The sequence below is a fragment of the Monocercomonoides exilis genome (genome assembly GCF_001643675.1).
Source record: "Monocercomonoides exilis strain PA203 chromosome Unknown scaffold27-1312184, whole genome shotgun sequence".
NCBI lineage: Eukaryota > Preaxostyla > Oxymonadida > Polymastigidae > Monocercomonoides > Monocercomonoides exilis.
The window spans coordinates 204,487-231,094 of NW_027150572.1; the positions used below are offsets into that span (position 1 = coordinate 204,487).

At 32.9% G+C, this 26,608-nt stretch overlaps 7 protein-coding genes across 7 annotated transcripts; 5 read left to right on the top strand and 2 right to left on the bottom strand.

The window, feature by feature from the left end:
- Positions 1-76: 76 nt before the first annotated feature.
- MONOS_7324 (putative pre-mRNA-splicing factor CWC26) lies at positions 77-1,938 on the top strand (the record flags this gene model as incomplete). The annotated part of the gene is made up of 6 exons (XM_067877639.1): positions 77-143; positions 233-909; positions 983-1,162; positions 1,295-1,420; positions 1,499-1,686; positions 1,830-1,938. 6 exons carry the CDS (start codon positions 77-79, stop codon positions 1,936-1,938), a joined length of 1,347 nt encoding a protein of 448 aa, XP_067725898.1.
- Positions 1,939-2,228: 290 nt separating this feature from the next.
- On the bottom strand, positions 2,229-4,980 carry MONOS_7323 (uncharacterized protein). Its single transcript, XM_067877638.1, has 2 exons — positions 3,183-4,980; positions 2,229-3,079 (listed from the first exon to the last, which is right to left on the bottom strand). The coding sequence occupies exons 1-2, from the start codon at positions 4,928-4,930 to the stop codon at positions 2,794-2,796; spliced, it is 2,034 nt and encodes a 677-aa protein (XP_067725899.1). The 5' UTR covers positions 4,931-4,980; the 3' UTR covers positions 2,229-2,793.
- A 164-nt stretch (positions 4,981-5,144) lies between these two features.
- On the top strand, positions 5,145-6,300 carry MONOS_7322 (Translation initiation factor 6; the record flags this gene model as incomplete). Its single annotated transcript, XM_067877637.1, has 4 exons — positions 5,145-5,154; positions 5,200-5,379; positions 5,442-5,617; positions 5,687-6,300. 4 exons carry the CDS (start codon positions 5,145-5,147, stop codon positions 6,053-6,055), a joined length of 735 nt encoding a protein of 244 aa, XP_067725900.1. The 3' UTR covers positions 6,056-6,300.
- A 6,614-nt stretch (positions 6,301-12,914) lies between these two features.
- On the bottom strand, positions 12,915-16,843 carry MONOS_6810 (uncharacterized protein; the record flags this gene model as incomplete). The annotated part of the gene is made up of 3 exons (XM_067877075.1): positions 12,915-16,209; positions 16,498-16,623; positions 16,674-16,843. The coding sequence occupies 3 exons, from the start codon at positions 16,841-16,843 to the stop codon at positions 13,734-13,736; spliced, it is 2,772 nt and encodes a 923-aa protein (XP_067725901.1). The 3' UTR covers positions 12,915-13,733.
- Positions 16,844-17,023: 180 nt separating this feature from the next.
- Positions 17,024-18,216, top strand: MONOS_6811 (uncharacterized protein; the record flags this gene model as incomplete). The annotated part of the gene is made up of 5 exons (XM_067877076.1): positions 17,024-17,137; positions 17,201-17,376; positions 17,453-17,537; positions 17,595-17,666; positions 17,729-18,216. The coding sequence occupies 5 exons, from the start codon at positions 17,024-17,026 to the stop codon at positions 17,879-17,881; spliced, it is 600 nt and encodes a 199-aa protein (XP_067725902.1). The 3' UTR covers positions 17,882-18,216.
- Positions 18,217-18,353: 137 nt separating this feature from the next.
- MONOS_6812 (p97I) lies at positions 18,354-21,124 on the top strand (the record flags this gene model as incomplete). Its single annotated transcript, XM_067877077.1, has 9 exons — positions 18,354-18,479; positions 18,529-18,581; positions 18,638-19,437; positions 19,659-19,758; positions 19,888-20,086; positions 20,206-20,361; positions 20,552-20,678; positions 20,744-20,866; positions 21,009-21,124. The coding sequence occupies 9 exons, from the start codon at positions 18,354-18,356 to the stop codon at positions 21,122-21,124; spliced, it is 1,800 nt and encodes a 599-aa protein (XP_067725903.1).
- Positions 21,125-21,282: 158 nt separating this feature from the next.
- MONOS_6813 (uncharacterized protein) lies at positions 21,283-26,554 on the top strand. The gene is made up of 10 exons (XM_067877078.1): positions 21,283-21,460; positions 21,513-21,771; positions 21,836-21,930; positions 22,027-22,143; positions 22,318-23,141; positions 23,253-23,655; positions 23,789-23,904; positions 24,039-24,158; positions 24,940-25,029; positions 25,102-26,554. Exons 1-10 carry the CDS (start codon positions 21,355-21,357, stop codon positions 26,266-26,268), a joined length of 3,297 nt encoding a protein of 1,098 aa, XP_067725904.1. The 5' UTR covers positions 21,283-21,354; the 3' UTR covers positions 26,269-26,554.
- The last annotated feature ends 54 nt before the right edge of the window (positions 26,555-26,608 follow it).

Consider the following 26,608-nt stretch of genomic DNA (forward strand, 5'->3'; position numbering starts at 1 on the left):
ATCATTTCTTCCTTAAAAAATCAGAATTTTCATAGAAAATAACGAGACCCACAATATATTTGCTTTGAACTTTGTTATGATATTTTTTGATGAAGATGATCTTCGCGCGCAAGAAAAAAAAAAGAAAAAGAAAAAGAAGAAATGTTTGAATTTTTGAAATTACTTTTGGGAAGGTTGTGAATATCTTCCATTTGGATTTTAATTTGAATAAATTATTTTTTGATTCGAATAGCTCAAGCTTTTTTGAGACATGAAATGGAAGCTCCAGGATCCATTGAATATGAGCCTCAAATTGTAGATGAAGATGAAATTGAAAAGAGATTAATACTTCAAGCTTATGAAAATTTTGATTTAGCAAAGAATTCAACTAATCCTGTTGAAGATATATCAAATCAAATCAAAAAAATTACAGACATTGATTTATCGCATGTTTCAACGCTAAAGCCTGCTCAAGATCTTTCTCCTCCGAGAAGGTCGAATGTGACAAATAGAAATGATAATCAAGATCTTTCTCCAGAAAGACGAAAACCATCTGCATCTTCGGCTTCTTCAAAAGAGCATAAGCATCGTCACCATGAATCCAGAAGCTCTCGGCATAGGCACCATCGCAGTCATCAAAGGCATCATAAACATAGATCAAGAAAGAATAGTAGAAGCACTTCAAAGGATAGTGTGGACAAAATGTATGAGAAACAATATAAATTAGAGGGAAGCAAACGATCTCATTCACATGAGGCTGCGAAACATAGCAAAAAAAAGAAAACATTAAATGAAGAAAAGCATAAAGTTTCATTCAGAAGAGAAGAATTGTCATCTGAAGGAAGTGGTACAGAAAGCGAAGAAATCGCGTCTAATTCTTCAAACACTTCAGAGGCAGATGATGACGACTCCAGCACTGAAAGAGGAACAGTTTGCGCACATCTTTGAAATTTATTTGATTTTTTTTTAATTGCTTCATTTTGAATAAAAATTGAAATTTCAGTTCAATGAAGAAGATTACAAAATCATTGGAAAGGGTCAAAAAGCTGTTGTTCGAGACGAAAAGACAGGAAAAGTTGTGGGAGATGTAGAAACAACAGTGAAAAAGGAAAGAGAGAAAGAAGAAAGGATGAAGCAAATCAAAGAGATGCTTAATCGAGGCAAAGTCCAAATGCAACAAGAGGTTTCGATATTTTATTTTCTTTTCATATCCATCAATATAACATATGCGCATTCCACAACGTATTTTGTAAACTGTTTATCGGATTAACTAATAAATTTTTCTCTATTGTTCCTTCGTTTAATTTTTCTTCAGAAAGAAAAGGAGAAAAGGCTGGAAGAACTGAAATATGCCCCGTTTGCAAGGAGCCTCAACGACAAAGAGTATCTTGATGAAATGGAACAGGAAATTATCGATGACGATCCAATGAAGGATTATTTTGTATGACAAAAATTCTTTTTTCTTTTGATTTTTTTATTTTTTTGATTGTATGTTTCAATTTCCAACTTTTATTTGCAGGCCGAAAAGGAAGAAAAGAAACGAAAAGGAAAATCTTCATCCAAACACAAGAAAAATCGTTCTGGAGAATCAGCCGAAGAGCACCCCTCAGATTCATTGTCCTCTTCATCTTCTTCTTCGATAAAGCCTAAATACACTGGACCTCCTGCGCCTCCAAATAGATTTGGCATTCTTCCTGGGCATCTTTGGTTTGTTCATAATATTCAAATATTTTTAAAGTTTTTTTCAAATCTCCAATTTATTATTGAAACCTCTTTTTTTATAATGTTATCCTGCATACCTCTTTATTTTTGATGATTACTGGATTTTTTTACAATCACTGGTATTTCAGGGATGGCAGAGATCGTAGCAATGGATTTGAAGCACGCTTGTTTGAGGCAAAGAGTGAGAGGGCATTGAAGAATCAAAAGTTGTTGATGGGGAGCATGATCGATTTTTGAGCGATTTGGAAGAAGGAAGTGTTGTACAAGTTTCATCTTCATTATGCAATCGTATCTGCCCTTCTGATAAAGCGACTTTTCATTGCGTTGTTTCTTATGAACAATTGAAAATCGCCATTGTTGTTAGCAACAACTTGATGTGGCTGCCAATTGGTGTTTCGTCGTAAAAAGGAACTGTGTTTTGCACTTGGTACATTCGTGCTTCTGTTGAAACGAACATATGAACAGCAATAGAAGACAATTTTATCTGCTTCTCTTTTGTAAATTGTGTGAGGGGGAAAAAAAAAGAATTGCAAACGGGAATAAAATTTATTTTGCCATTCAATGCGATGTTTGATTTCATCACACTTAACATTAAAAGGATATCAAAAATCAAAAAGAAATATTTTATTTTGTTTTATTTAATGAATGGGCTAAAGGAAAAAAAAAAAAAGATATTAAACATAAATAATGGATATGCAAATTAAAATGCAGTATTAGCAATGAGAGGAAAAAGTCCATAATTAAAAGAAATACAAAAGGAAATGACAACAATAGACAAACAAAACGCAGAACTTATAGAAATATTGTCAATGTCACATACAACCTCAAATGCAAACATTATAATTGTTGCACAGAAACAAAATTGTAATGGAATAACTCAAAAAAACAAGACAAAAGCGAATTGAAATCATATTCATATTCAATGCAAATAATAACAATTAAACTCCTTTCGTTATTCAACTTTCATTTCAACAAACGCTTTCATTTCCGTTCTTGTTCTTTTCATCATCTTGAGCAAATTTCATGTGTTATTCTACTGACCCTTTTTTCCTCTTCACTCTGCGCTGCAAATATGCAAAGGAGTGAATTCCCCTACATCACCTGATCCATCTGTATTCTCTTCTCAATCTGACTCTGCTTCACAGGCGTCTCCTCAAACAGCTGCAGAAGTGACAGCAGCTCAATTCGAGTGTTGAGCCCAGCTCCTCTCACATAAAACTTGTTCACCTGCGGGATGTTGCAGATCCGAACAGGAAGAGGCACCTCGTTGCGGAAGAACTGCGCCTCTTTCGTGTTCATGTTGATCTCAATGCGAGCTATGTCTCCTGACTCAAATCCTTCAAGTTGCTCGCTTTTCGTGCCTATTTGCAGTTGGCCACTGAAATAATATTCAATTTTTTTTTTCAATAAAAATATTAAGAAATGAAGAAATCATTATTAAAAAACAATAAAAGAAATAATATATTATTCTTTAAGCACACTTGTTGTGATAAGCCACAGTCGACTTCTTCAGCTGATCCTCTGGCAAGTCTTCGTCCAGCTCTGCCATTCCAAACCCGAACTCAACAACAGAATCAGACAGGAGCATTGACGCCTTCCACTCCACAGACACCACACCCTCCAGCATCACATGGTCGAGGAGCACACTCGTCTCTCTCTTCTTCAGCCACGTCAGCGCCTTCCCTTCGCAGAGCACAACACTTGCGTCTCTAAGCTCAAACTGCACTTGCGGAATGAGATCGGTGATGGACAGCGAGAGCTCCGCCATTCCTGCATCGTCTGCCTCTGACAGCGCTGATGAAGACGCCTTCTTGCCTTTCAAGTCGAGCCACGTGTAATCCTTCGACAGTGCAGCACCCCGAACTTGTTTGGTGGGTGCAAGGCTTTCGTCCTCCTCCAGCTTCTTCAGCTGCGAACGGGAGACAGCAGAAGTAAACGGTACAAAGGCAGGTGTCGAAGTGAGAGGCTTTTTAGCAGATCCTTCGGTAGATGCTATGGCTGTTCCGAGAGAAGGAAGCGGCACATTGTCATTGCCAAGCAACGAAAGCACTGGAGAATCACAGATTGGCACAGTAACGGCCTTCTTTTTTGAAGTTGGCGGGCGAGAAAATTGGAGAGAAAAGTCATTGGATTGTGGTTGTGTGCTTATTGAAGAAGATGATGATGAGGAAGAGGAGGATGATGAAGAAGAAGGTGTTGAAGAAGGAGAAGGAGAAGGAGAAGATGTCGTACCTGCTGATGGTCCACTTGAAGGCGAAGGCTTAAAAACATGGCTTGGTGGAGGTTGTGTCTGTGGATTAGCAACAGGTTGAAAAGCAGGAGGCAGCATGGGAGCAATGTTGGAAGTGTTTGAAGGAGGTGGCCCCATTCCCGCCATGAAAGGTTGGTTAACTGGTCTAATTACGGGTTGAGGATATTGAGGTGAGTAATACGAATATTGAGGATACTGCTGCGGGGGTAATGCAGGAATTTGGGGTGGCATGTAAGAGATTATTTGTGGCTGATTTGGTAGAACTTGTTGTCCAGGAATAATCATATTTCCGCTGACAACCTGAGGCTGCTGTTGCAACCACGAAGAATTTTTGCTCTTTTCTTTCAAATGTTCTAATTGTTTTTTCGTATCTTTTGTTAATGTTTCTACATCTCCTCGCATTGAATTGAATTGTTTTGCAAATTGTTTTTGCTCATCTCTAATTTGACTTAAAGAAATTTTAATTTCTGAAATTTGTTTAATTGCTGTTTCCCTCAGTGAAATTATAGAATCAAAAAGCTTTGAAAGAAGATCCTCGTTCACTTCTTTTTCATTTTGATTATCAGTTTTCAAAGAAGTCATGCAATGTTCAGGTTCTTGGGAGTGCGCACTTTGAAGTTTTGAAGAGCATGTGTTTTCTGTATTATCTGCAGATTTTGGAGTGTTGCTTTCATTTGCTTCAGAAACATTCTGTTTCGTTTCTGTATTTCTTGGGTTACTCTTCCAGAAATTTGAAAAATACTTCATCACACGAGTTGCAAAATCTTCCGCATATTCTTCTGTTGTGTCTAACACTAATAGAACATCATTTTTAAGCTGTTCAAAACAATTTTTTTCAACGTATTTCAAATAAAAAGTTTCGGGAGTGGATGAAAGTCTTGCAATTTGCCTTAGATTTTCTTCACCTAAAAATGAAAGATTTAACTCCGTATCTTTCCACCATGTTGCGATTGTTTCATTTTCATTGCCTTCGTCCATTAACCACAAAAATTTTTTCTGATCTGATTGAGTGATGAAATAATGCACTTATGGAAATATAAATTTCAGTGTTCAGTTTTCATTGATAAATATTTAATATTATAGAAAAACAGGAAGTCTTTAATTCTGGAAAAACTAAAATAACGAACATTTTTAAAACGTATTTATTATATAAAAGATCAAATTTGTTAAGTTATATTAAAATATATAAGAAATGGCTACAAGTGTGTAAATTGAAATTTTCATTTTTATTTGATGACTTTTGTAAGGAGTGCAATTTGAAAATAGCAGTGAAGTTGGAGTTTTTGCAAAATTGACAAGCAAGTATTGCATTACGCCTCAGGGAAATCCTCAATTTTATTCAGTGTTTGAAGGAGAACTTTCTGACCATATCCCTGTTATTCAAGCTACTTTCGCAGGAACTAAAATTTTAGGAAGATTGTGTGTTGGTATGCTTTTGATATATTTAAAGTGTTGAAATTTTAATTTTATTTTGCAAACAATTGAAAAGGAAATGCAAAAGGATTGCTTGTTCCTCACACCACTACTGATGCTGAGATAGCTCATTTGCGATCTTCTTTGCCAGATTCTGTTGTTGTTCAACGACTTGAGGAAAAATTATCTGCACTTGGAAATATTATTGCATGCAATGATCATGTAGCGCTTTTACATCCTGATGCAGATGCTGTGTGTTGATTATGTTGCATTATATAGCTTTTTTATTTCTCTGTTCTTTTTAAATATTTTTCATGAAAGGCCACTGAAGAAGCTATTAAAGATGTGCTTGATGTTGATGTATTCAGGCAGTCCATTGCTGGGCACACTCTCGTTGGTTCGTATTGTCATTTTACAAATCAGGGAGGACTTGTTCATCCTATGGCCCCTATTAAAGAGCTGGAAGAATTATCAAATCTTCTCGAAATTCCTCTTGTTGCTGGTACACTTAACAGAGGATCTGATGTGATTGGTGCTGGAATGGTTGCAAATGATTGGAGTTGTTTTGTTGGATTAGAAACAACTTCAACTGAGCTTTCCGTTATTGAGCGAATCTTCAGACTGAATGAGGTTGCTCCACTTGCGATTGCAGCAGATCTTCGAAGAGAGATTGGAGAAGAAATGATATAATTGAAGTGTTTTTTAAGAATTTAAATGAGTCAATAGGTTCATAGCATAAGCAAAAATAATTTATGCGTTGGAAAAGAATTAAAGATATATAATTTTTATATAGCTTTGATAAAGACAGAAAGTAATATTCTTTTTCGACCATATTATTTTAAGATAATTTTTAAGATCAACACGTTTTTATCTTTTATTTCCTCATATCATTTTAAAATCTAATATTCTAAATATAAGTGTTGAATAATAAGAAACAATCTTATTTGCCTCTTTTTAATTTTATGAAATTATTTTCTTTTATTTTTTGTTAACAAATTAGAAATTCATTAGCTGGCACTCTGAAACAATATACATATCAGTAGTTTTTTATTATAGAAAATGTTCTAAATTGCAAAAATTGAAACTTCAAATGGGGGAAAATATGAACATTCAAGCATTTTTTTCACAAGGCATTGAAAAATAGCTTCACTCATAACTTTATTTCGCTTTCTCAGATTTCAAAATAAATTTGATTTTCATATCCGTAAACAGGCATCGTTGGAATCAAAACATAAAGTTTTCCAACATTACACGAATGTCAAAAAATGTACTCATTTTTATTGTGTTTTTTGATATGAAAAAGTTAATGAAAAGTGCATAATTTTTCAATGAAAATGTCTGAAGCAAAATATTTAACCCTATATGGGGGAAAATATGAGACTTCAAGCTTTTTCATTGAAAATTTTTGCACATCAGATGAGCTTTTTTAGATTAAAAAACACTACAAAAATTTGTTTATTTTTTGAAAAGCATGTGAGGTCACAAAACTTTTTAGTGTTTCATCGATGATGTTTGTTCACAGAAATGAAAATCTAATTTATTTTGAAATCTGTTAAAGTTTAATAATTTTATGAGCGAAGCAATTATTTAGTGCTTTGTGCAAAAAAGGCTTGAAAGTCCGTATTTTTCCCCATATCGGTTCTCAAAATTCTTAAATAAATACGTGCACAACTTTAAAATCGAGAAAGCTGATAAAAGAATGATGAATTGAGAAGTTACAGAAGAAGAGAATGTTTAAGGAAGATTGCTTCGATTACTGGAATTTTCCTTTTGAGACCATCAATTGCAAAATGAACAACATTCTGAGTTTATTGGTAATATTGTTCAGATGTTTCGAACAGTGATTAGTTTTCTCACAGAAATAGGGTTAAATGCAATGACTTGTGAAGGAATACCTGATACGATCTGTTGAAGACAAATTCTTGTCAGGAAGACGGCAAGTGGAGTATATCCTGGTACCAAGGTTATCCCACCCACTATTTATATCATTTTCATTTCTGAAATTTCTTCAAGGGTTAACCCAAACCCTCATTTTGCTCGGCAAAACCCTTGACCATCACACTATCCAATATGAAATTGTTTAACTCGTCAAAACCCTAAAACCTAAAAAGCACGATAAGAATATTTTACAGAATATCAATAATTAAGGGAGTTGATCATGTGGTACCAGTATCTTCTCCATTTGCCTATGAGCGAAGCAATTTTTCAATACTTTGTGCAAGAAAAGCTTGAAAGTCCGTATTTTCCCCCAATTGAGAAAATATGGAGCGAAATATTTTGCTCAATAATTTTTGTTCCATTCTTCTCTTTCAAATATTTTTCTCTAATTTTAAAATTCTTCTGTAATTATTTGCATAGTTTCGGTTGATTTATAATGAAGCGATTGTAGAAAAAGTTTTGAACAATTCCCAGTTTTTTTCAAAATTGGAAAAATTTTGCCCCATATTCCAAAAAAAATAGATATAATTTTTTGATTATAAAATTCAATATATTTCATTCCACCCAACATTCACAAAATAGTCTGCTATGTTCAACGATAAATCAGATAAAAACATTTCATTGAAAAAATAAAATGTTTTATGGAAACTTGTGATGATATCTTCGTATCCTTCTTCTTCCATTTTGTCAAACATCATTTTTGAAATCGCTTCATATGCTTCCTTGTGTATTTTTCCACTAAATCTTTTTGAAATTCCCAAACAGAACCCCAAGCAATCCCATGCAAGTTTATCTGAAAATGAAAACAGATGAAGTTCACTCACAAACAAATCAATTGCTCCGCCTTTCAGCAAATACACAACACATGCACTTTCATTTTGCACTATTGCTTGAAAAAGATCAATGCACTGTCTAAATATTACTCTTTCATTCTTTTTTGTTGCTTCACACAGACTAGCAAGGCAACAAATCAGTCCAACACTTTCATCAGTCCACATTTTGCACACCCAAAAATAAGAATCTAATACATTGATCCATCTCATTAATGTCACGAATTCGTTTGTATCTTTTTCTCCTTTTTCTTCTCTCTTCTTCCATTCTATGCATTTTATCAAAGCTTCTAATTCTTTGGTTGCTTCTCTTGAAAAATGAAGTTTATTTACAATCACACTTGTCAAACTTTCGTCTTTGAAGAGTTGTGTGATCAAAAACTTCCAAGCTGATTGATATGCAATACGTGTCATGTTTCTATGCTCTTGATGATATTCGATGATTTCTATAATCTTTTTCAAATACAGATCTTTTTTGATTTTCTCAACAAAAAATGCAAAATTCAATGATGAGTATGCTAATATTTATGTTAAACCTTTGAAGAGTATATGCAACTCAAAGCCAATAAAGCCATTTCCACTTCTTTCCGATCTCCCTCGTTTTTTTCTTTCCTTAATGCAACCTTCAGAAGGCAAGGAACACAGATTGAAAGCAATTCTGGAGAATAATAGCGGTTTAGAAAAAGATAACATCCACAAAGATCAACAAGAAGCTTTTCATCCTTTTCAAATTTCTTCTTCTTTTCTTCAATTATCATCTTTTCAAACCTTGTACAAAGCAAAGTATTTTTAAAACATGAGTCGAACATACAATTCAATGAGTTGAAACATCCCATATGCTTCAGCAATAAATTAGCATTTTCCAAAGATACCATGGGTGCTTAACCCGCACCCTGGTGCCAAACCCGCCCCCTGCAAATTTCTTGAAAATAGAGATATTTATTTTTGCTTGTCACAGTTGTTCATTGATAGTGAATTTGATTGAAACTTATTCAAAAAAATTATATATTTTATTTTTTTATAAAAAGACTTTCAGAAAAATGGATTTATAATATTTTAATTTGGAAAAGAACTTTATCTATATTTACTGAAAAAGAAAAAAAGAAGAGTTCAAAAAATATGCACACGCTTGTTTGTTAATGTGTTTTCAAATATCTTTATTAGTTTTTTGGATTTGAATTATTCAGCAACAAATTTCGCTTTTTAATTTATTGATCAATTCCATTAAAATGTGAAAAACGAATCGAAAGTTCAGTAGCTGCATTGATAGAGGTTTGTGAAAATTGTTTCAAATGATTTACTATTACAGCTTTGTATTATTTATGTTATTACTTATTATTTTGTTTTATAACTCATCTGTTTTTTAATTTGAATTATTTAATAAATTTATTCTCTTATTAATTTGTTTTGAATATTTAATATTTGATAAATTGTTTCCATGGTTTAGATGTTATAACTTATTTATTGTTGATGTTGGTCAAGTTCCAATATTTTTCTTTTGTGAGTTTTGGTGATACGAATTTTTTTTGACGATTATTTTTGGTTATTTTATTGTTTTCAAAATTGTTATTTACGTTCTGCGTATAAATGTTGTTGCACATATGAATGTTTTATTCACTTGTCACAAAGATGTCAGATTTGCAAATTATGAGCTTTTTGTTTTTAATGATATTTTCTTTACAAAACTGTTGTTTTCAGAATGGCTATTTTTTAACAATGATTGTGATGGAATACATTTAATCTTTGATTTTGTATTCATTTTATAATCAAGTTATATTTAACCTGAACTGTCGTATTCAAGAGATTAATCTCACTGACAAAAATTAAAATACTTTTTTCAATAAGGATGATAACTGAAAAAAAATATAATTAGAAGAAAAATAAATTAGTCATTCATCGATATAACTATAAAAATGTGAAAAAATTTCCAAAATGTTATAAAAATAGTTCAATTTGAAAATTAGCTCACAATTTTCATGAAAATACGTTTATCCTTGGAAACAAATATTTTTTGCAAATCATTATTAAAGAATAATAATTATGAAATTGTTTCAAGAAATTTGAATGATATGATTAGACTGTCTTCGCTTATCAAAAGCAATTTTTTACAAAAAAAGGAATTGAAAAGTGCTCTTAAATACAAGTGAAATGAGAAGAAAGGCATGTGAACTGACAGATGAAAATATGTTTTATAAAGAAAATTACAATTTTCAAATAAAAAATCTGCATTTGGTTCAACGCAGTCACATTCGTTTGCATGATCACATATTTTTAAGGAAATTTATAAATTTGGAAAAAACATGGAATTTGAAATAATTCACATGATAAATACTTTCAACAAGTTAATGATAATATGAAATTTTGATGATAATATTGAAAGTTGCAGAATGTTTCCTGATCAGTGAAAAACAACAATTCGAAATTTGATTTCAAAAACATAAAAATAATTAAATGAATTTAAAATAAAAGTGTTTGAAAATTATGAAAATAATTATCTTCATTTAAAAAAAGTTATTAAAAAAGACAAAATACATTTCTATCGCCAATCAAATATAAATGTACCACAAATCAATCAAAGTTATCGTATACATCGATTATAACATTAAATAATCAACATTTTATATAATAAAAGCAAGTTTTCATTGAAAAACACTTGAAACAATTCTCACAAACCTCTATCAATGCAGCTACTGAACTTTCGATTCGTTTTTCACATTTTAATGGAATTGATCAATAAATTAAAAAGCGAAATTTGTTGCTGAATAATTCAAATCCAAAAAACTAATAAAGATATTTGAAAACACATTAACAAACAAGCGTGTGCATATTTTTTGAACTCTTCTTTTTTTCTTTTTCAGTAAATATAGATAAAGTTCTTTTCCAAATTAAAATATTATAAATCCATTTTTCTGAAAGTCTTTTTATAAAAAAATAAAATATATAATTTTTTTGAATAAGTTTCAATCAAATTCACTATCAATGAACAACTGTGACAAGCAAAAATAAATATCTCTATTTTCAAGAAATTTGCAGGGGGCGGGTTTGGCACCAGGGTGCGGGTTAAGCACCCATGGTAATTTCTTTTCTTCAATCATTTCGTAGATTTTGTTGAAATTCTTTGTTGTGAATATAGAATAAAGTTCTTCATTGTCCATCTCATCCATAGCTTTGTTCGTTTCTTCGATTTTCTGTTTCTGCACTTCGTAATCACAATTTCCAAGTTCATTAAACAGTTCTTCGAAAACAATGAAAATAGAAAAATAAAAATCATCAGAAATTCAAATGCAACAACAATTGCAAACCAGAAAACTTATTTTCGAATTTCATGTTCTTCTATTTTTTGTGAAATATTATGTTCAGAAAACATTGAATGTTTACCATTTTCATAAAAAATTTACAACAAAGATAGCATAATTTGGAAATGAAATTTTAAAACAGAATTTCAATATTAGTACTCATACAATTATTTTAGATGTTGATATTTTGTTTTGATTTGTAACTTCAAACAAAACCAACTGTTTTTAAAATTCTTTTTTGCAATGGAATATTTGATCTTGATTTTGAAAAATCCAAAATAAACTATTCACATACTGAGATAACGATAAAAAAAATTGTACGACACGGCAATTCTGGTATCAGTTTTACGAGAGCAATATGGAACAATTATTCAAAGATCGTGAAACAATATATTGTTCAAATTATCAATCTTTTCTTTGCAGATAAACAGCGAGGAAGAGAGCTGGACGTTGAGATTCATACATGAGAGAGAATAATAAACAAAAATTGATATTTAACTCGTGTTTCATTGGAATAAGTGGTAAATGCATATTTATTAAAGAGTCGATTGGACCAATATGAGAAAGTCAGAAAAGAGCACATAAATGAAGGGAAAGAATATAAATGGATCTTTATTAGAACTTATTAGAAAGAAGATCGATAATCAAGCGTTATTAGTGATATTCAAGAAATTGACAGGATGGAAAGGATGTAATATTTGCTAAAATTGGATAAAGAAGAGGAAAATGAAGGGCGTTTGAAGTCAAAAAATTCGAAAAAAATGTTTCTTATAAAACAATCAGTTATACTTGCATTTTTGAAAACAAGAAACTCTCTCATTGCTCTTTTATAGGGAACGTAGATTGTAGTTTTTATATTTTTTATTTTATTTTATTTTTTGAAAACTAAATTATCAACAAATGAAATGCAGATGATTTGGCTTTTCCAATTATGAGGACTTATAAGTGGTAGAACTTGCATTTGTTAAAATTTATCTATTCCAAATGTGTTTGTCGCATGGTTATGAGCAATAATTTCATTCAAGTTCTCATGTTTCATCTTCTCGAAACTATATGAACATGCATAATATTTATCTATCTTCTTTCTACTCCTTCTTTATGTTCCTCTGTATCTTCTTCATGCTCTTCTTCTTGATTCTCATAATCATTATTAAAGAAAGATTAAAATCATCTCCAAGATTTTCTTGATCGTAATTATCTTTTAATAAATGTCAAATATCTCATTCAGACATGAGACAAACAAAACATGAAAGCTCTTGTTGGATGACATGTTCATTGACTGTTGGATTTCCAAATGAAATCCGTTCTTGAATTGAATATTTCCCGTTTTTAACTATATTTTAATGTAATTCAAAGATACAACTTTGAATTGATGACGTGCAAAATTAATTCTCATGCAGCTTATAAACACACTAATTGATATAAACATTTTAATCAGATTTGATTTTAATAATTATTCTTATTGGTTTATTAAGAAAATGATAATAAATACAGGTTTTTTTTCATAACGATTAATTACTGGCTGTGAGGAAAAAATGAACTGAATAAAAAAATTGAATTTCATAAAAATAAGTGACAACTAATATTTTATTTTTAGAGAAATATTTTATCAAAATTCTACTGCGAATTTTTTATTGTTATTGCAAAACTTAATTTGCATTTTCACTCTGAAACATCTCCTTCCTGTAAAACAAATATGCAATTTGTTGTTTTCAAACAAACTTACAATAATAAAAGCTTTCACTTTCGCAAAACAAATTCGTAACAATCGTTATTCCTTTGAATTCTTGAAACTTTATGTAAAATGCTACAATCAAATATCTATAAAATTCTTTCAAAACAAATAAAAAAATAATTAATTTTACAAAGAAACGACAGTATCACAATTAGTTGTCTTTCAACCCATATGAACCATCATCTCGTTTGCAGACACTCGAAAAAAAAATGTAATTCATAAAAAATACTCGTAACCCCAAATTATAACACAAAAAAGAAAATATATTGTAAACACTCAACAAATTAGTAAATAAATATGAATAAATTAAAATCAAATCACAAAATGAAATAAAGCAAACATATGAACAACAAAAATTGAAGTGTAAAAAAGCGGAAAATTCAAAGGAAATAAATTTGATATACATAAACAAGTCAACTTCACTCTTGTATTTTGAACTACTTTTCACACATTACAGCGATAAAATTATTATTTAAGCATAATTCTTCTTTTGAATGTCTCAATATTCAACATTTGAAACACATTTCTTTTTGACATTTCAATCAACAATTTTCTTGTATACAACTCTTTCATAAAGAGGCAGCAGTAGAAATGCCTTCTAATGCCTTGTTTCCTTCGCTCTTTCCAGTCAGATCGAGTTTTTCACTGCAAGAATGAGACGAGTCAAGAGATGGGGAGTTCTTCACTGGAGTCGAAGCACCAGCCACACAGCCAGAAAAGGAGAGAAACAGAAGAGAAGACGAAGAAGAAGGAGGAGGTGTTGAAGAAGAAGAGAAAGGAGAAGACGACGACGAAACAGAAGGCAGCGATGAAGAGAGTGAAACATCTGTTTTCTGTTCGCCTTGACCAGAAGAAGTGCTTGAGCTATTAGAATGACGAGAAGAACGATGCACATCAGACGATTCTGGAAAGAGCACATTCCGATAAGATCCATCAACAGATGAAAGTGTCATTTTTGGATCAACCTCTTCATTTTGTGCATGTTGTTCCGTATTCTCTTTGGAGGTGCTGTGAGAAGAATGCAATCTGCCATCTTGTTTGACATCACATGCCCTGCTGTTCTTCATCTGAGAGTTCATCAATTCTAAACATGACTCAATCTTGCGGTGGAGATAGAGCACTTCCTTCTGAAGCTGCTGCTGCTGAAGAACCAAAGAGACAAGAACACTCGACGAGATGGTTGTGTATTGCTGTGCTTGTGGAAAGGAACTACACTCAAAGTGAGTTGCAGAAGAAGAGACTCCAACAGGAAGAGGAAGAGGAAGAGGAAGAGTATTATGAATAGGAATAGGAATATGAGGAGGAGGAGGAGGAGGAGGTGGTGGTGGTAGAGGCAAAGAACGATTTAATTGATTTGAACGAGAAGATGGAAGAGAAGGAGGAGGAGGAGGAGAAGGCAAATGAGGTAGAAACGAGAGAAAAGGAAGTGGCAGCTTGGGAGGTGGAACAGAAAAACTAACAGAAGAAGACGACTTTGATGAAAGAGAATCATTTAAATTGCAGCTGGATGTGCTGCTCAAAAATGTATTCACATTTTTATTCGCACCAAATGCTGAAATTTGAGGGAATGATTTTGAGTCTGCTGTTGTGTTAGTTGCAGAATTAGACGTAGACACCGACGAGGAAAGAGAAGATTGCACTTCTCGTTCTTTTTGTCTGTCAGAACTTGAAGTCTTTTCTTGACACAGATTGTTTGCTTTAAGTGTGTCACTTTGAGAAAAGCAGAGATTTGACAAAGAATCAGAACAGATGCAATTAGAGGCAGCATTTCTATTGTCAGATGGAATGATGCTATTTGCAGGAGGATGATGAAGTGGATGAGAGGAATGATCAACAAAAGCATTCGAAGAGTTACATCTTTTGGATGTGTCAGATGACAATCTCTTGTTGATTGAAGAAGTGTCTCTTTCAGACGAAGATAAATTAGTTGAATGAGAGGCAGATGATAATGACATAAAATTTGTGGATGCAGATGAAGATGGTAATGAAGACGACAGCGCAGATAATGATGAAGACGAAGGAGGAGGCAGAGGAGGAAGTCCAAGTGACGAAAGATTGCAAAGCTGCTTTGAGCTTATCAAACTTTGCTGCGTGTTATTTAAAGGCATTTGGTGCGACATTTTTGACTCAGAAGATGAAGAAGCCAACTGAATTTGCTGCTTTTGCTGTGGAGGGGGCGGAAGGAACAGAGGCAGAGCTGATGGAAATATATTAGCCTCAGCAGAAGGAATACGTACAGAATGTCCCAAAGAAACTGATTTTTGATTAATTTCAGTTGATGGACTGTGTTGATTCTGAGAAGGAGAAGACTTTATGATTGAAGATGGCTTCATATCCGCCTTTTGTGTGAACTGTTGATTTTCTTTGCAATTTAGTTGGTTGGTTGTTGTGGATGTGGAATGAGTCAAAGTTATTCTATCCAATTTTTGACTGACCGCTGGTAATGTTTCTTTTTCTTCATCTTTTTCTTTTCCCTTTTCTTTTTCTTTCGGAGGTACACTCACAAAATCTGCAGACATAGTCAATTGCGATGAAGTTGTATTATCAGTCTCAATTGCAATGTGTGGATTAATTATTCCTATTGTCTTTTTATTCATCGGAGGAGCAGATGCATTCATTTGGAATCGAGTTGAGTCAGCCACTGCTGTTGACACAGGATTAGAACTGTGAGATGTCAGAAGAGACTGACTGAGAGAATTCTGCTGCACAAGAGACGCCTCTTCTGCTGTCTTGTTGCTGACAGTCGATAACACAGAGGAAGAAATAGACTGCTCCAAACGAGGTGAAATGTTTGTGGATTTGGCAGAGTCCTTTTTGGTTATGAGTTTGGTTGATGCTCCAGAAGAATAAAGCGAAGAGGCAGAAGAAGAAGATGATGATGATGAAGACGAATGATTTAATGACGAGAACAGTTTAGAGGGAGAAAAAGAATTTTGAAGCGATGGTACTGGAGTTGCTGAAGCGGTTGAAGATGAAGGAGAAGATGCACTATTAATTGTAAAGCTGCTTTTTTGCTTCTCACAAGGAGATGCAACTTTCAAAGGACTTGAAAAATCATTTGTTAATACATGATTGGGGCTGCAGTATATCGTATATATTCGCTTCTTAAATTTCGAAAAAAGCGTTAAATCCACATATAGATTCCATTTCATTTTCATAAAAAATTGTAACTCTAAATAGCACAGCTCCTTGACATGAACTCCTCCCTTTGAAGCATAAAATGTATTTGGATAATATTTATCATCATAATATTTTATTGCCAATAAAACGCTAAAAATATTTCAATAATGATAACAATGCAAAAAATCCATAAACCATTTTGAAAGATCAAACCTTGCAAGATATGCCCGATGAATACTTCTTTCATTAATTCTCATAATTTTTGCCTTCTTTATTTGTTCAAGATAATAAGCAGCCAAAGCAAAACAAACTGGATTGCAGACAAAATTTTTCATAAGCCTATTTTCAAACGAAAATATGAAAATAAAAAATTGCAAAAATATGCATACATTTGCAAATATTGACTGATATTTAGTGAAGGAGGATTAATTGTAACGAAGGTTTGATCCTCTGGGCAAGTATCTTGAAAGTTCTCGTTGTCTTTAACAATGGCTGTTAAATAGCAGGATACTGTGTAATACGTTTCAAGAAATAAATTTTCGCATGGCTTCACTTCCATCTCATTTGGACTCTAAAATATCAGAAAAAAACAAGAAAAAAAAAATCTGATTCAAATTATTCTTTATGGGAAATTGAAGAAAAAACCTATAAAAATTTTTGTTGGTGAATACTCTTTATTTATTCATGGAGATGTGAATATATGCAACTTCAACTTCATTAGAATGGGTTGGAAAAAAATATGAAAAATCACAAAAATCAACAGCAATCTTCAGCAAAATCTGGAAACAAATATTACCCTAAAAGGAACAAGTATATAGCAACACTATGCACAGCGGTTACATGTGGAATAAATGTGTCTTCATTCTTATCATAATAGTGTTAATAGTTTTGTAAATGACGGCTTTTTCGTTCAAAGATTGCATCTATTTTCCCCAGATTTATTGAATATTTTCCTCAAGAAATTGCATACGAGTTTTGGACAGATTGGATTTGGTGCGGATTGATAACTTTTGTCACACTATTTTTGTGTGTTATTCTTTGGATAAAGGTTATTAAAAAACAAGAAATTGTGAAGCATATACCAACTTTCAAGTTTGCTATAATTTAAAAATATTTTTGGATGAATTTATACTATTACTGCAAAATTTTGATTTTTTTTTAAAAAAAGGTACGTCTATGTTTTGCTTGCCTTTTTACTGATTGTTCAATGTTGTGCAAATCGCACAAAAGCAGCGTGGTTTTTGCTATATCTCGTATGAAGATTATTATCTCATTCCATTTCATTATTTATCTTCATCTGAAATTCTTAGTTACCGAGTTTTGGATTTTATGTTCTTTATCAAGCATTTCTACGAGTTAGGCATCCTGAACGCTATAAAATTGTATGCAACATTCATTTGCATTCGACTAAATATATTATTGACAATAATTTTGTTTTCAAAAGGATGATGAAGAATTAAGAAAGGAAGACGAAGCATTTGCTGAACATCAACGAAAATGGAACGCCCAACATTCAACGAGAAGAGTACGTACAACTACTTCTATTACAGACAAGCCATACAGAAAGAATAGATCATTGCCAAAAACAAAAAAATGATTTGAAAGACGAAAAACAAATACAAAATGAATCAAAAAAGTTGTTCGAAATGAAATAGAAATAGTTAAAAATTGACAAAGAACAATGACTTTGCAATTTTATTGAACGAAATGTTTAAAGAATTTCGTGCTTTAACGAAGATTACTCAAATTATTACTCCTGCAAAATAGCCAATTTAAGAAATTATGTCTAATTTCTGAGAAGTTCTGTTGTAATTGATCTTTCATTTCAAAGAACATATTGTTTATTTCCAAGAATTTGATATTTTGAATCACATTTCAAAAAGAATATTGCATTTGATTTGAGTTAATGAATATAAGAATCAATCTTTCTCATTCTTTTCGAGCTTTATGGGGAAAAAAATTCCCATGTGACGAACATTTTTTCATCTGCATTATGAATATTTATTTTATTGGTATAAGCAAAAGTTTTTCAAATGAATACCCATTACATAATTTTTAGATTTACGTTTATGTTATCTACGAAATCTCGAACAGATTTTGAGAATGCTAAGAAAAAAGGTCAAGAATTATTGTTGAGTGCAACATCAATGGATCAAGAAGGGAAGACTGAACTTGCTAGAGCGTTGTATCTTGAAGTTTGCAATTTTTGATATATATAATAATGTTTTCATTTAACTGAAAAAGGGAGCAACTTTTTATGAGCAAGCTCTTATGATGAAACTTCATCCTGAAGATGAGTATGTTCTAATTTTGTGTTTCTATTTGTTTTATTTGACTTTTCAAAATGTTTTAGAATTTACCTTGCTCCTTCCAAGGAAGCAATCAGACGTCAATTAGGCAGCGTTTGCCAACGAGTGCAACAAATTACACCTCCTCCTGTTCCTAAAGAAATAGAAAAAGAAAAAATATCTGAATTCGAATCAGATAAGACAAAATTGCGAAGTGTGAAAAAATTATCTCCATCACCAAAAGGGAGAGGAAAAAAAGCATCAACTTTGACTGCAAATGGCGACAAAAAATGTGTTTCTTCTCGTGGTCCTTCTTCTTTTCCATCCACTTCACGTCATGCGCCAACACCACCATCAACGTCTTCAAGTTCAACCTCGCCACATCCTATTCCATCATGCTCATCATCGTCTTCATCAACACCATCTTCATCCTCATCTCATACTTCAGCTTCGGTTTCTCAAACGACACAATCTGTTTTAGCAACAATTAATGTGCCACAACCACGGTCAATAGAGGATGCATTTAGGCTGATGACTGATAAGAGGAGGAAAGAAAGGCTTCGGGGCCTTCTTGAACGCTGTGATAAAGATAGCGTTGCACATGTGGTCAGTGAGATTGTTTGGGGAGATTATGGCTATACCTCTTCTTCTAGTTCTTCCACACCAACAACATCAACAGCCTCTGCATCTTCCGTGAGGTACTCAGCTACATACGGAGCAACCCATCCAAAGAGCTTAACTACAATGACAGGTCAGAGAGTTGGAGCATCCACAACATCTGCTGCTGGAAGAACGGCAATCGAAGCAGCGAGCCAAGAATCTGAAGAAAAAAAATCGACTTCTGGATACACGTGGGATAGGATTGGTATGAGCTGTTTTTTATGTTTCTGAACACATATTTTATTGGATAACATTTTTTTTTTTTAAATTTAACATTTATTCTTCACAAATAAATTATTATTATTATTATTTAAACATTCTTTATATTTTATCTTTTTTTTTTTTTTTTTTTTTTTTTTTTTTTTTTTTTTTTTTTTTTTTTTTTTTTTTTTTTTTTTTTTTTTTTTTTTTTAGTTGGGTTGGAAGGATTGAAGAGCTTATTAATTGAGATGGTGGTGTTTCCAATAATTCGGCCTGACCTCTTCACAGGCCTTCGCTCTCCTCCAAAAGGACTTCTTCTATTTGGGTATGTTTTCTGTATTCTGACTGCATTTTACAAATTTCTATGTATTTTTCTTAAAAATTTTACTTTTGGTAATTTGATTTCAATTCACTCTGGAACATCCTTCCATTCCAATAACTTTGCCATTTCCAGTCCTCCAGGCACAGGAAAGACTCTTATTGCACGTGCCCTGTCAAACGAAGCACACGCAAGGTTCTTTGCATTGTCTGCTTCTTCTCTCACATCCAAATGGGTAGGGGAAGGGGAGAAACATGTCAAAGCGCTTTTTGCAGTGGCAGCTGTTGTTCAGCCAAGCATCATATTCATTGATGAAGTTGACTCACTGCTGTCTGTATGTATTCTTATCATTGACAGAATTTTTCTGTATTTGAAATATTCTTTCTTCTTCTTTTTTAAACAATAATGTTGAATACGCTGTGCAATTTATTAACTTCATTGATTCTTTGCTAGGCACGCTCATCTGAAGAGAACGAGTCATCGCGAAGGATGAAGACAGAGTTTTTAGTTCAAATGGACGGCACAACAACATCACAGGAAGACCACGTTGTTGTTATAGGCGCAACAAACAGGCCATGGGATCTTGATGATGCCATTCTGAGACGTTTCGTATGCTTTCTGTTATTTCTGTGAAAAATTTTTAAAAGCAAAAAATTTTTTGAATATTTTTATTCTGATATTTTGTAAATTATCTAATTGTACCATTCTTTGTTGACAATCTTCGTTTTGACTCAATGCTTTCAATCAATCTTTTCAATGCTGCTATCCAAAAACATTTACCAAACACATTTTTGATTAGTCTCGACGAGTGTATCTGCCTCTTCCAACAGCAAAAGACAGGGCAAAGCTGATCACATCACTTCTCAGCGATCAAACACACACCCTCACAACAAGACAAGTCAATGAAATCGCTAAAAAAACGAATTGTATGCCATTTTTCATTCTTCTGTTTAACCTTTGACCGGAAATAATATTTCATAAATGCTTTTAGTTTACTCAAATGCGGATTTAATGCAACTTTGCCGAGAGGCGTCGTTTTTTCCTATTCGTGAAATTGACACGACAAAAATGTGTGAAGTGAGCAAAGAAGTCATCCGCCCAATTTCCAAAGACGGTTTCAAAATAATTAAAATTTATTTGATCTATTTAATTCTTCTGTTCTGTTCTGTCCTCTTCTTTTTTTTTTTTTTTTTTTTTTTTTTTTTTTTTTTTTTTGTTGTTGTTGTAAACTTATTCTTTTGTTTTGTTTGCTATAGATTTTATTAATTCCCTGAAGCGTGTCCGCCCTTCGGTCAATCAAAAACAAATCGATGAATTCAATTCGTGGAACGTGAATTTTGGAACAGACGCTTATCACATGGAAAAAGATTAGAAACCAAAAAGAATAAGCAGCATTTTGTTGCTAAAGTATTTTTATTCAATAATTTTTTTATTTAGTTATTTTTTCTTTTTCAATGAAAATTGTTAAGCGTTTATGATTGGTGGAAGATGTGGTTGTTGTGATCTGAACATTATTTGTTGAATTTTTTTGGCTTATTTACACTTTTATTTTGAATTTTATTCTTTTTGCATTAAAAGACATAAATTTACGCATCTTTTTTAATGGATTCGGGTCTCCAACAACAAGCATCTAAATCAGTATTTTTTGCTGGATTTTTTTCAGCATCTGCACTTGATCCAACACTTGCAGCACTTGTAAATTCTTCTGGTTTGAGAAAATAATTCTACAATAACAATTTATTATTATTATCATGTAATAGCAATTAATGGCTTCATTACAATTGAATTCAACACTCCATTGAAAAAAGTGGTGAATGTTCAAGGGGATGTATTTCTTCTTTCGGAAAATGGAGAAGTGTTTCATTTTAGAACTTATGAGGCATCTCTTAACGATCCAACAAGAGGTCCTCGTAACCAAGAAATGGAACCACTTCCTTCAAATGAACAGAATGTTCTAAAGGCTATTTCACTTCTTCCAAACACGACCAAGGAGAATAACGCAATTATCCACATGTCAAGGTTGGTATCAATTTTTAATTTATATAATTATTGAGATGACATTCGCTAAAAAAAATTTTTTTAGACCTTGCCAGCTTCGTTATTGTAAAATACAAACTGGAATGGGAAAAGTTAAGGACATTGCACATTCGTCATCTTTTGTCGGATTTCTTTTCGAATGTTTGGATTTTGTAGTTTTCATTCATTGGAATTCATGTTTTCTGAAACAATTTTTTTATACTACTTCTCACATTGAACTAACTGTTTGACTTACAGCTGGAAACGCAATATTTTTTTCACCAAATGGGCTGCTTAAGGAAGAAAAAAAAGTGCATGTTAAAGAAGGAGAATTCGAAAAGATTTTCAGCGGAGAAGTTATTACTCTGATTGACAGTTTGCAATTATTTTTGTTTCTAAACCAAAAACAATATCTTTTCATTTATTTATCGAATAAAAACAATCCATTTTCCATCTGGAAACCTTATTTGTTATTTTTCAATATGCAAACTTCCTTTTTTCCTTTCTTAATTTTGCGTGGTATGTTATTCGCCTTATATGCATATTAAGAACAAAAACATGGATATTCATTTGGATATGACCTCACCCAATTCGAATATCCAATTGAAAGTGTGAAAGCCCAGCCAAAGTCTTCCACATCTATTTTCTCAACACCAATTCCTCGCTTCTTTAAGGAATCAAATCCTCCATTTTCACTAGTCCCGATTTTATTCCCTTCTTCTTCTTCTTCTTCTTCTTCTTCCTCTCTTTCAACATCTTCCTCAACTTCAGCTTCATCATCCTCCTCCTCTTCCTCATCCTCCACATCCACCACCTCCACTCCTCCCCTCCCTCCGCCCGAGTCCTCTCTCTCAGCCCCTCTCTTCCACTCCCTCTCTGCTGGCTCCAACTTCGCCGTGGCTGTTTTCTCTGACGAGCAGACGATGGGCAGCTGGGGGTGCAACAACCACGGGCAGCTGGGCGTGTGCCGAAGGGACATGATGGCGCTGACACTCCAAAGGGTCTGCCAGTTCTGGACAGACGACACAAGAGAAGAGGGAAAGAATTACTCAGGCGAAGATACAATGGAGAAAGAGAAGAAGGAAGAGAAGAAGGAAGGGAAGGAGAAGGAGAGCACAGATAACAACAATGTGATACCATCAGCTGAGCAGGAGAGTCAGGCATCGATGGAAAGCACCATAAACATCCTCCCACCACGCGCTGCGTCAAACAAAGTGCCAATCAAAGTGTCTCAGGTTGTGTGTGGAGCAGACAGCGCTATGGCTCTTCTCTCAAATGGCAGCTGTGTCTGTTGGGGTGCTAATGCAGAAGGGCAGCTGGGAATTGGCCATTACGGAGATGTATTTGTACCAACTTTCGTTGAACATCTGGCTGTGTGTTCTATTTAGACAAGATTTATTCTTTTTTATATTTATTTTCTTTTTTTCTTATTTATTTTTCTTTTCTATTATCATGCAATCATCTCTCAATCTCTTCCCATTCAGAACATCCCTGTCTCTTCACTCCTCAGCATCCCCTCCAGTCTGCACAACGGGCTCATCACCCACGACGGCGATGTGATGTGCAGTGGAGGCACAGCTGGGTGTCTTTTGCACAGCGTCGGTGCTCTCTGCGGGAGAAGTGCCATCAGCGCAGCTGTCGACGGCAGCTGGGCGGGGGCATTCTGTGAGATGGGTGGGGTGGAGAAGAGGAAGAAGAAGGGGGAGAAGGGGAAGGGGAAGAACGGAGAGATGAATGGAGTGAATGGGATTGCTGTTGATGCACCGAAGTGGATAGATGCAGAGAAGTATGCTGCCATCTGCAGTCAGATGAGAGGGATGGGCATGCAATGGGAGCAGCTCAACAAGAAGGATCTGCCTGTGTTCCCAACAGTGGTTGCTATCGGATGTGTGCAGCATTATCTTTTATTGAATGATATGAAGTGATTCATAAACTGCTTTTTTAACTAATGTTCTTTTTTTTTTGTTTATTATTCTGTATTCTTTTTTTCTTTTTGTGCTTTTTTCCCCTTCCTTTCAAGTGAATACTGACAATATTGTGACAGACACACCCAAAAGAGTGTTCATTGCCAATGAGACTACTCCTGTCTATGGCATTGCTGATCGCTATGTCTCCACATATCCTCCTCAATTTGGCGTATGATTTTGATTATTCGCAGATTACTTGTTAAAATATCTTCATTTATCCATTCATCCATCCATCCATTTGATTGAATTTTCTTTCTTTCTTTCTTTCTTTCTTTCTTTTTTTTTGATGAATTATTTTGAAAGGGACACATATCAGAAGAAGAGTATGCGTCGATGCATGAGTCATTATCAGCTGCTGTGGAACATTGTGCCAAAAAGAACAAAAAGAGCTGCTGTTGTGGATGCTGCGGGAAAAAATTATATGTTTGCTCAATGAAATATGAAATGAGAGAAGAAAGTGTTAAATTAATTTAAAGAAAGATTGAAAGAAGAAAGAGAAAATTTTTTACTGACACTAAAATTAAATTTGGAGTATTTACAATTTCAATGATAAAGGATTGCTTCTCAAGAAATAGACTTAATTTTTCTAAACATTTCTATGAATATAGATTTTCAGGGGATTTTAATTTATTTAATCCAAATGGTTTTATATGTTTTTTTTTCTTTTTCTTTTCTTTCTTTCTTTTCTTTTTTTCTTTTTATTTATTTATTTATTTATTTATTTATTTATTTATTTATTTATTTATTTATTTATTTATTTATTTATTTATTTATTTATTTATTTATTTATTTATTTATTTATTTATTTATTTATTTATTTATTTATTTATTTATTTATTTATTTATTTATTTATTTATTTATTTATTTATTTATTTATTTATTTATTTATTTATTTATTTATTTATTTATTTATTTATTTATTTATTTATTTATTTATTTATTTATTTATTTATTTATTTATTTATTTATTTATTTATTTATTTATTTATTTATTTATTTATTTATTTATTTATTTATTTATTTATTTATTTATTTATTTATTTATTTATTTATTTATTTATTTATTTATTTATTTATTTATTTATTTATTTATTTATTTATTTATTTATTTATTTATTTATTTATTTATTTATTTATTTATTTATTTATTTATTTATTTATTTCTATCTTTTCCATTTAAAATGTATTATTTTGCTTTCACAGCCACACAAACAAGTCAAAAGAATACTTGAGTCATCTTCAAAGGGAAATGTTCTGTTTGAGCTGATACACCCAGAAGTTGATCACACAATGGTATGTTTTTTGATTTTATCTGTTGAATTGTTACACATCATCATTTATATTTAAAACATCATTATCGAACAGATTGTTGCTCATCTTCGTATTATACCTTCATCATCATCATCATCTTCTTCTTCTTCCTCTTCCACCTCTTCCACATTGTTTGCCCCCACCTGCCCCAACCACCCTCTGTCAACGCTGCTGAATCCGCTCTCCTCAAACACCACAGACGTCTCTCAGCTGCGCTCACACACGGCCACATCTTCACACGTCCACTCTGCTACTGACACATCCAAAGAAGAGAAGTCAACAAGCACTGCAGATGAAGAGAAGGAGAAGGAGGAGAAGGAGAAGGAGAAATCAGAAGAGAGCATTAAAGAAGAAGATAAAGCGAAGGATGAAGAGAAGATGGAGGCGAAGCAGGAAGACAAAGCGAAAGAAGAGGAGAAAATTGAGCTTTCGTGCAGACAGAAAACAGAAGAAGAGGATGAAGAGAATCCAAACGCTGAAACACAAAATGATGAAAAAGAGAACAAAACAGAAGAAGTTAAAGAAGAAAAAGAAGAAACAACAGAGAAACAAGCCGAAAACACACAGAATGAAGAGGACAAAGAGAAAGAAGAAGCCAAAGAAGAAGCCAAAGAAGAAGCAGAAGAACAAGAAAGCGCACAAAACACTGAAGAAAAAGAAGAAATAACTGAAAGTGAAAAGCAAAAGGAAGAAGAAAAAGAAGAAAAAGAAGAAAAAGTTCAGGAAACCGAACAAATTGGATTACCAGAAAATGAAGGAGGAGAACATTCAACAGAAGCAGAAACGGAAAAACAGCAGATATCTGAAACAAAAGAAGAGAAAGAGGAAGAAAAAGAAAAAGAGGAAGAGAAGAAACCTGAAAAAGAAGAAAAAGAAGAAGAAAAAGAGGAAAAAGAAGACAATCAGAAGGAAGAAATGAAAGAAAAGGAGCAAAACGAAGAGAAGAATGAAGAGGAGTGTGTTGTTGAGGAAGCTGAGAAAGAAAAGGAGACATCAGAGGAAAAGAAGGAAGCAGGCAAAGCGGTTGAAAGCGAAGAAAAGAAAGAAGAAATTGAGAAGAAAAACGAAGAGGCAACAGAAGAAGAGAAAGAGCATTTGCAAAGCGAAAGTGGCGTAGCAGAAGAAGATTCTGCAGTTTCTGAGGTTAAAACGGAAGATAAAGCAGAGGAAAAAGCAGAAGAAAAAGCCGAAGAAAAAACCGAAGAAAAAAGTCATGAATGAAGAAAGAATTTGCATCGTAGTGTTTATTACGATTTATTAAATTATCTTTTTCTTTTCTTTATTTTTTTACAAGATTGTTTTTGCTTATTTTATATGGTTTGGATTTGTTTTTTATTTGAGATTTCTTGTCCACAAGTGAAAGTTTTTACGATTCTCATATCACAAATTCGATTTAATTCCTTTCAATGATTTAATTTATTTATTTATTTATTTATTTTTGAAAAACATGAAACATCAAATCATTTTAATCTTCTCAATACATCATGATTTAATTGAGACGCAAAAATTTGTGATACGTGGAGCTTCAAATGAATCATCAACGTTTCAATTAATGAAGACT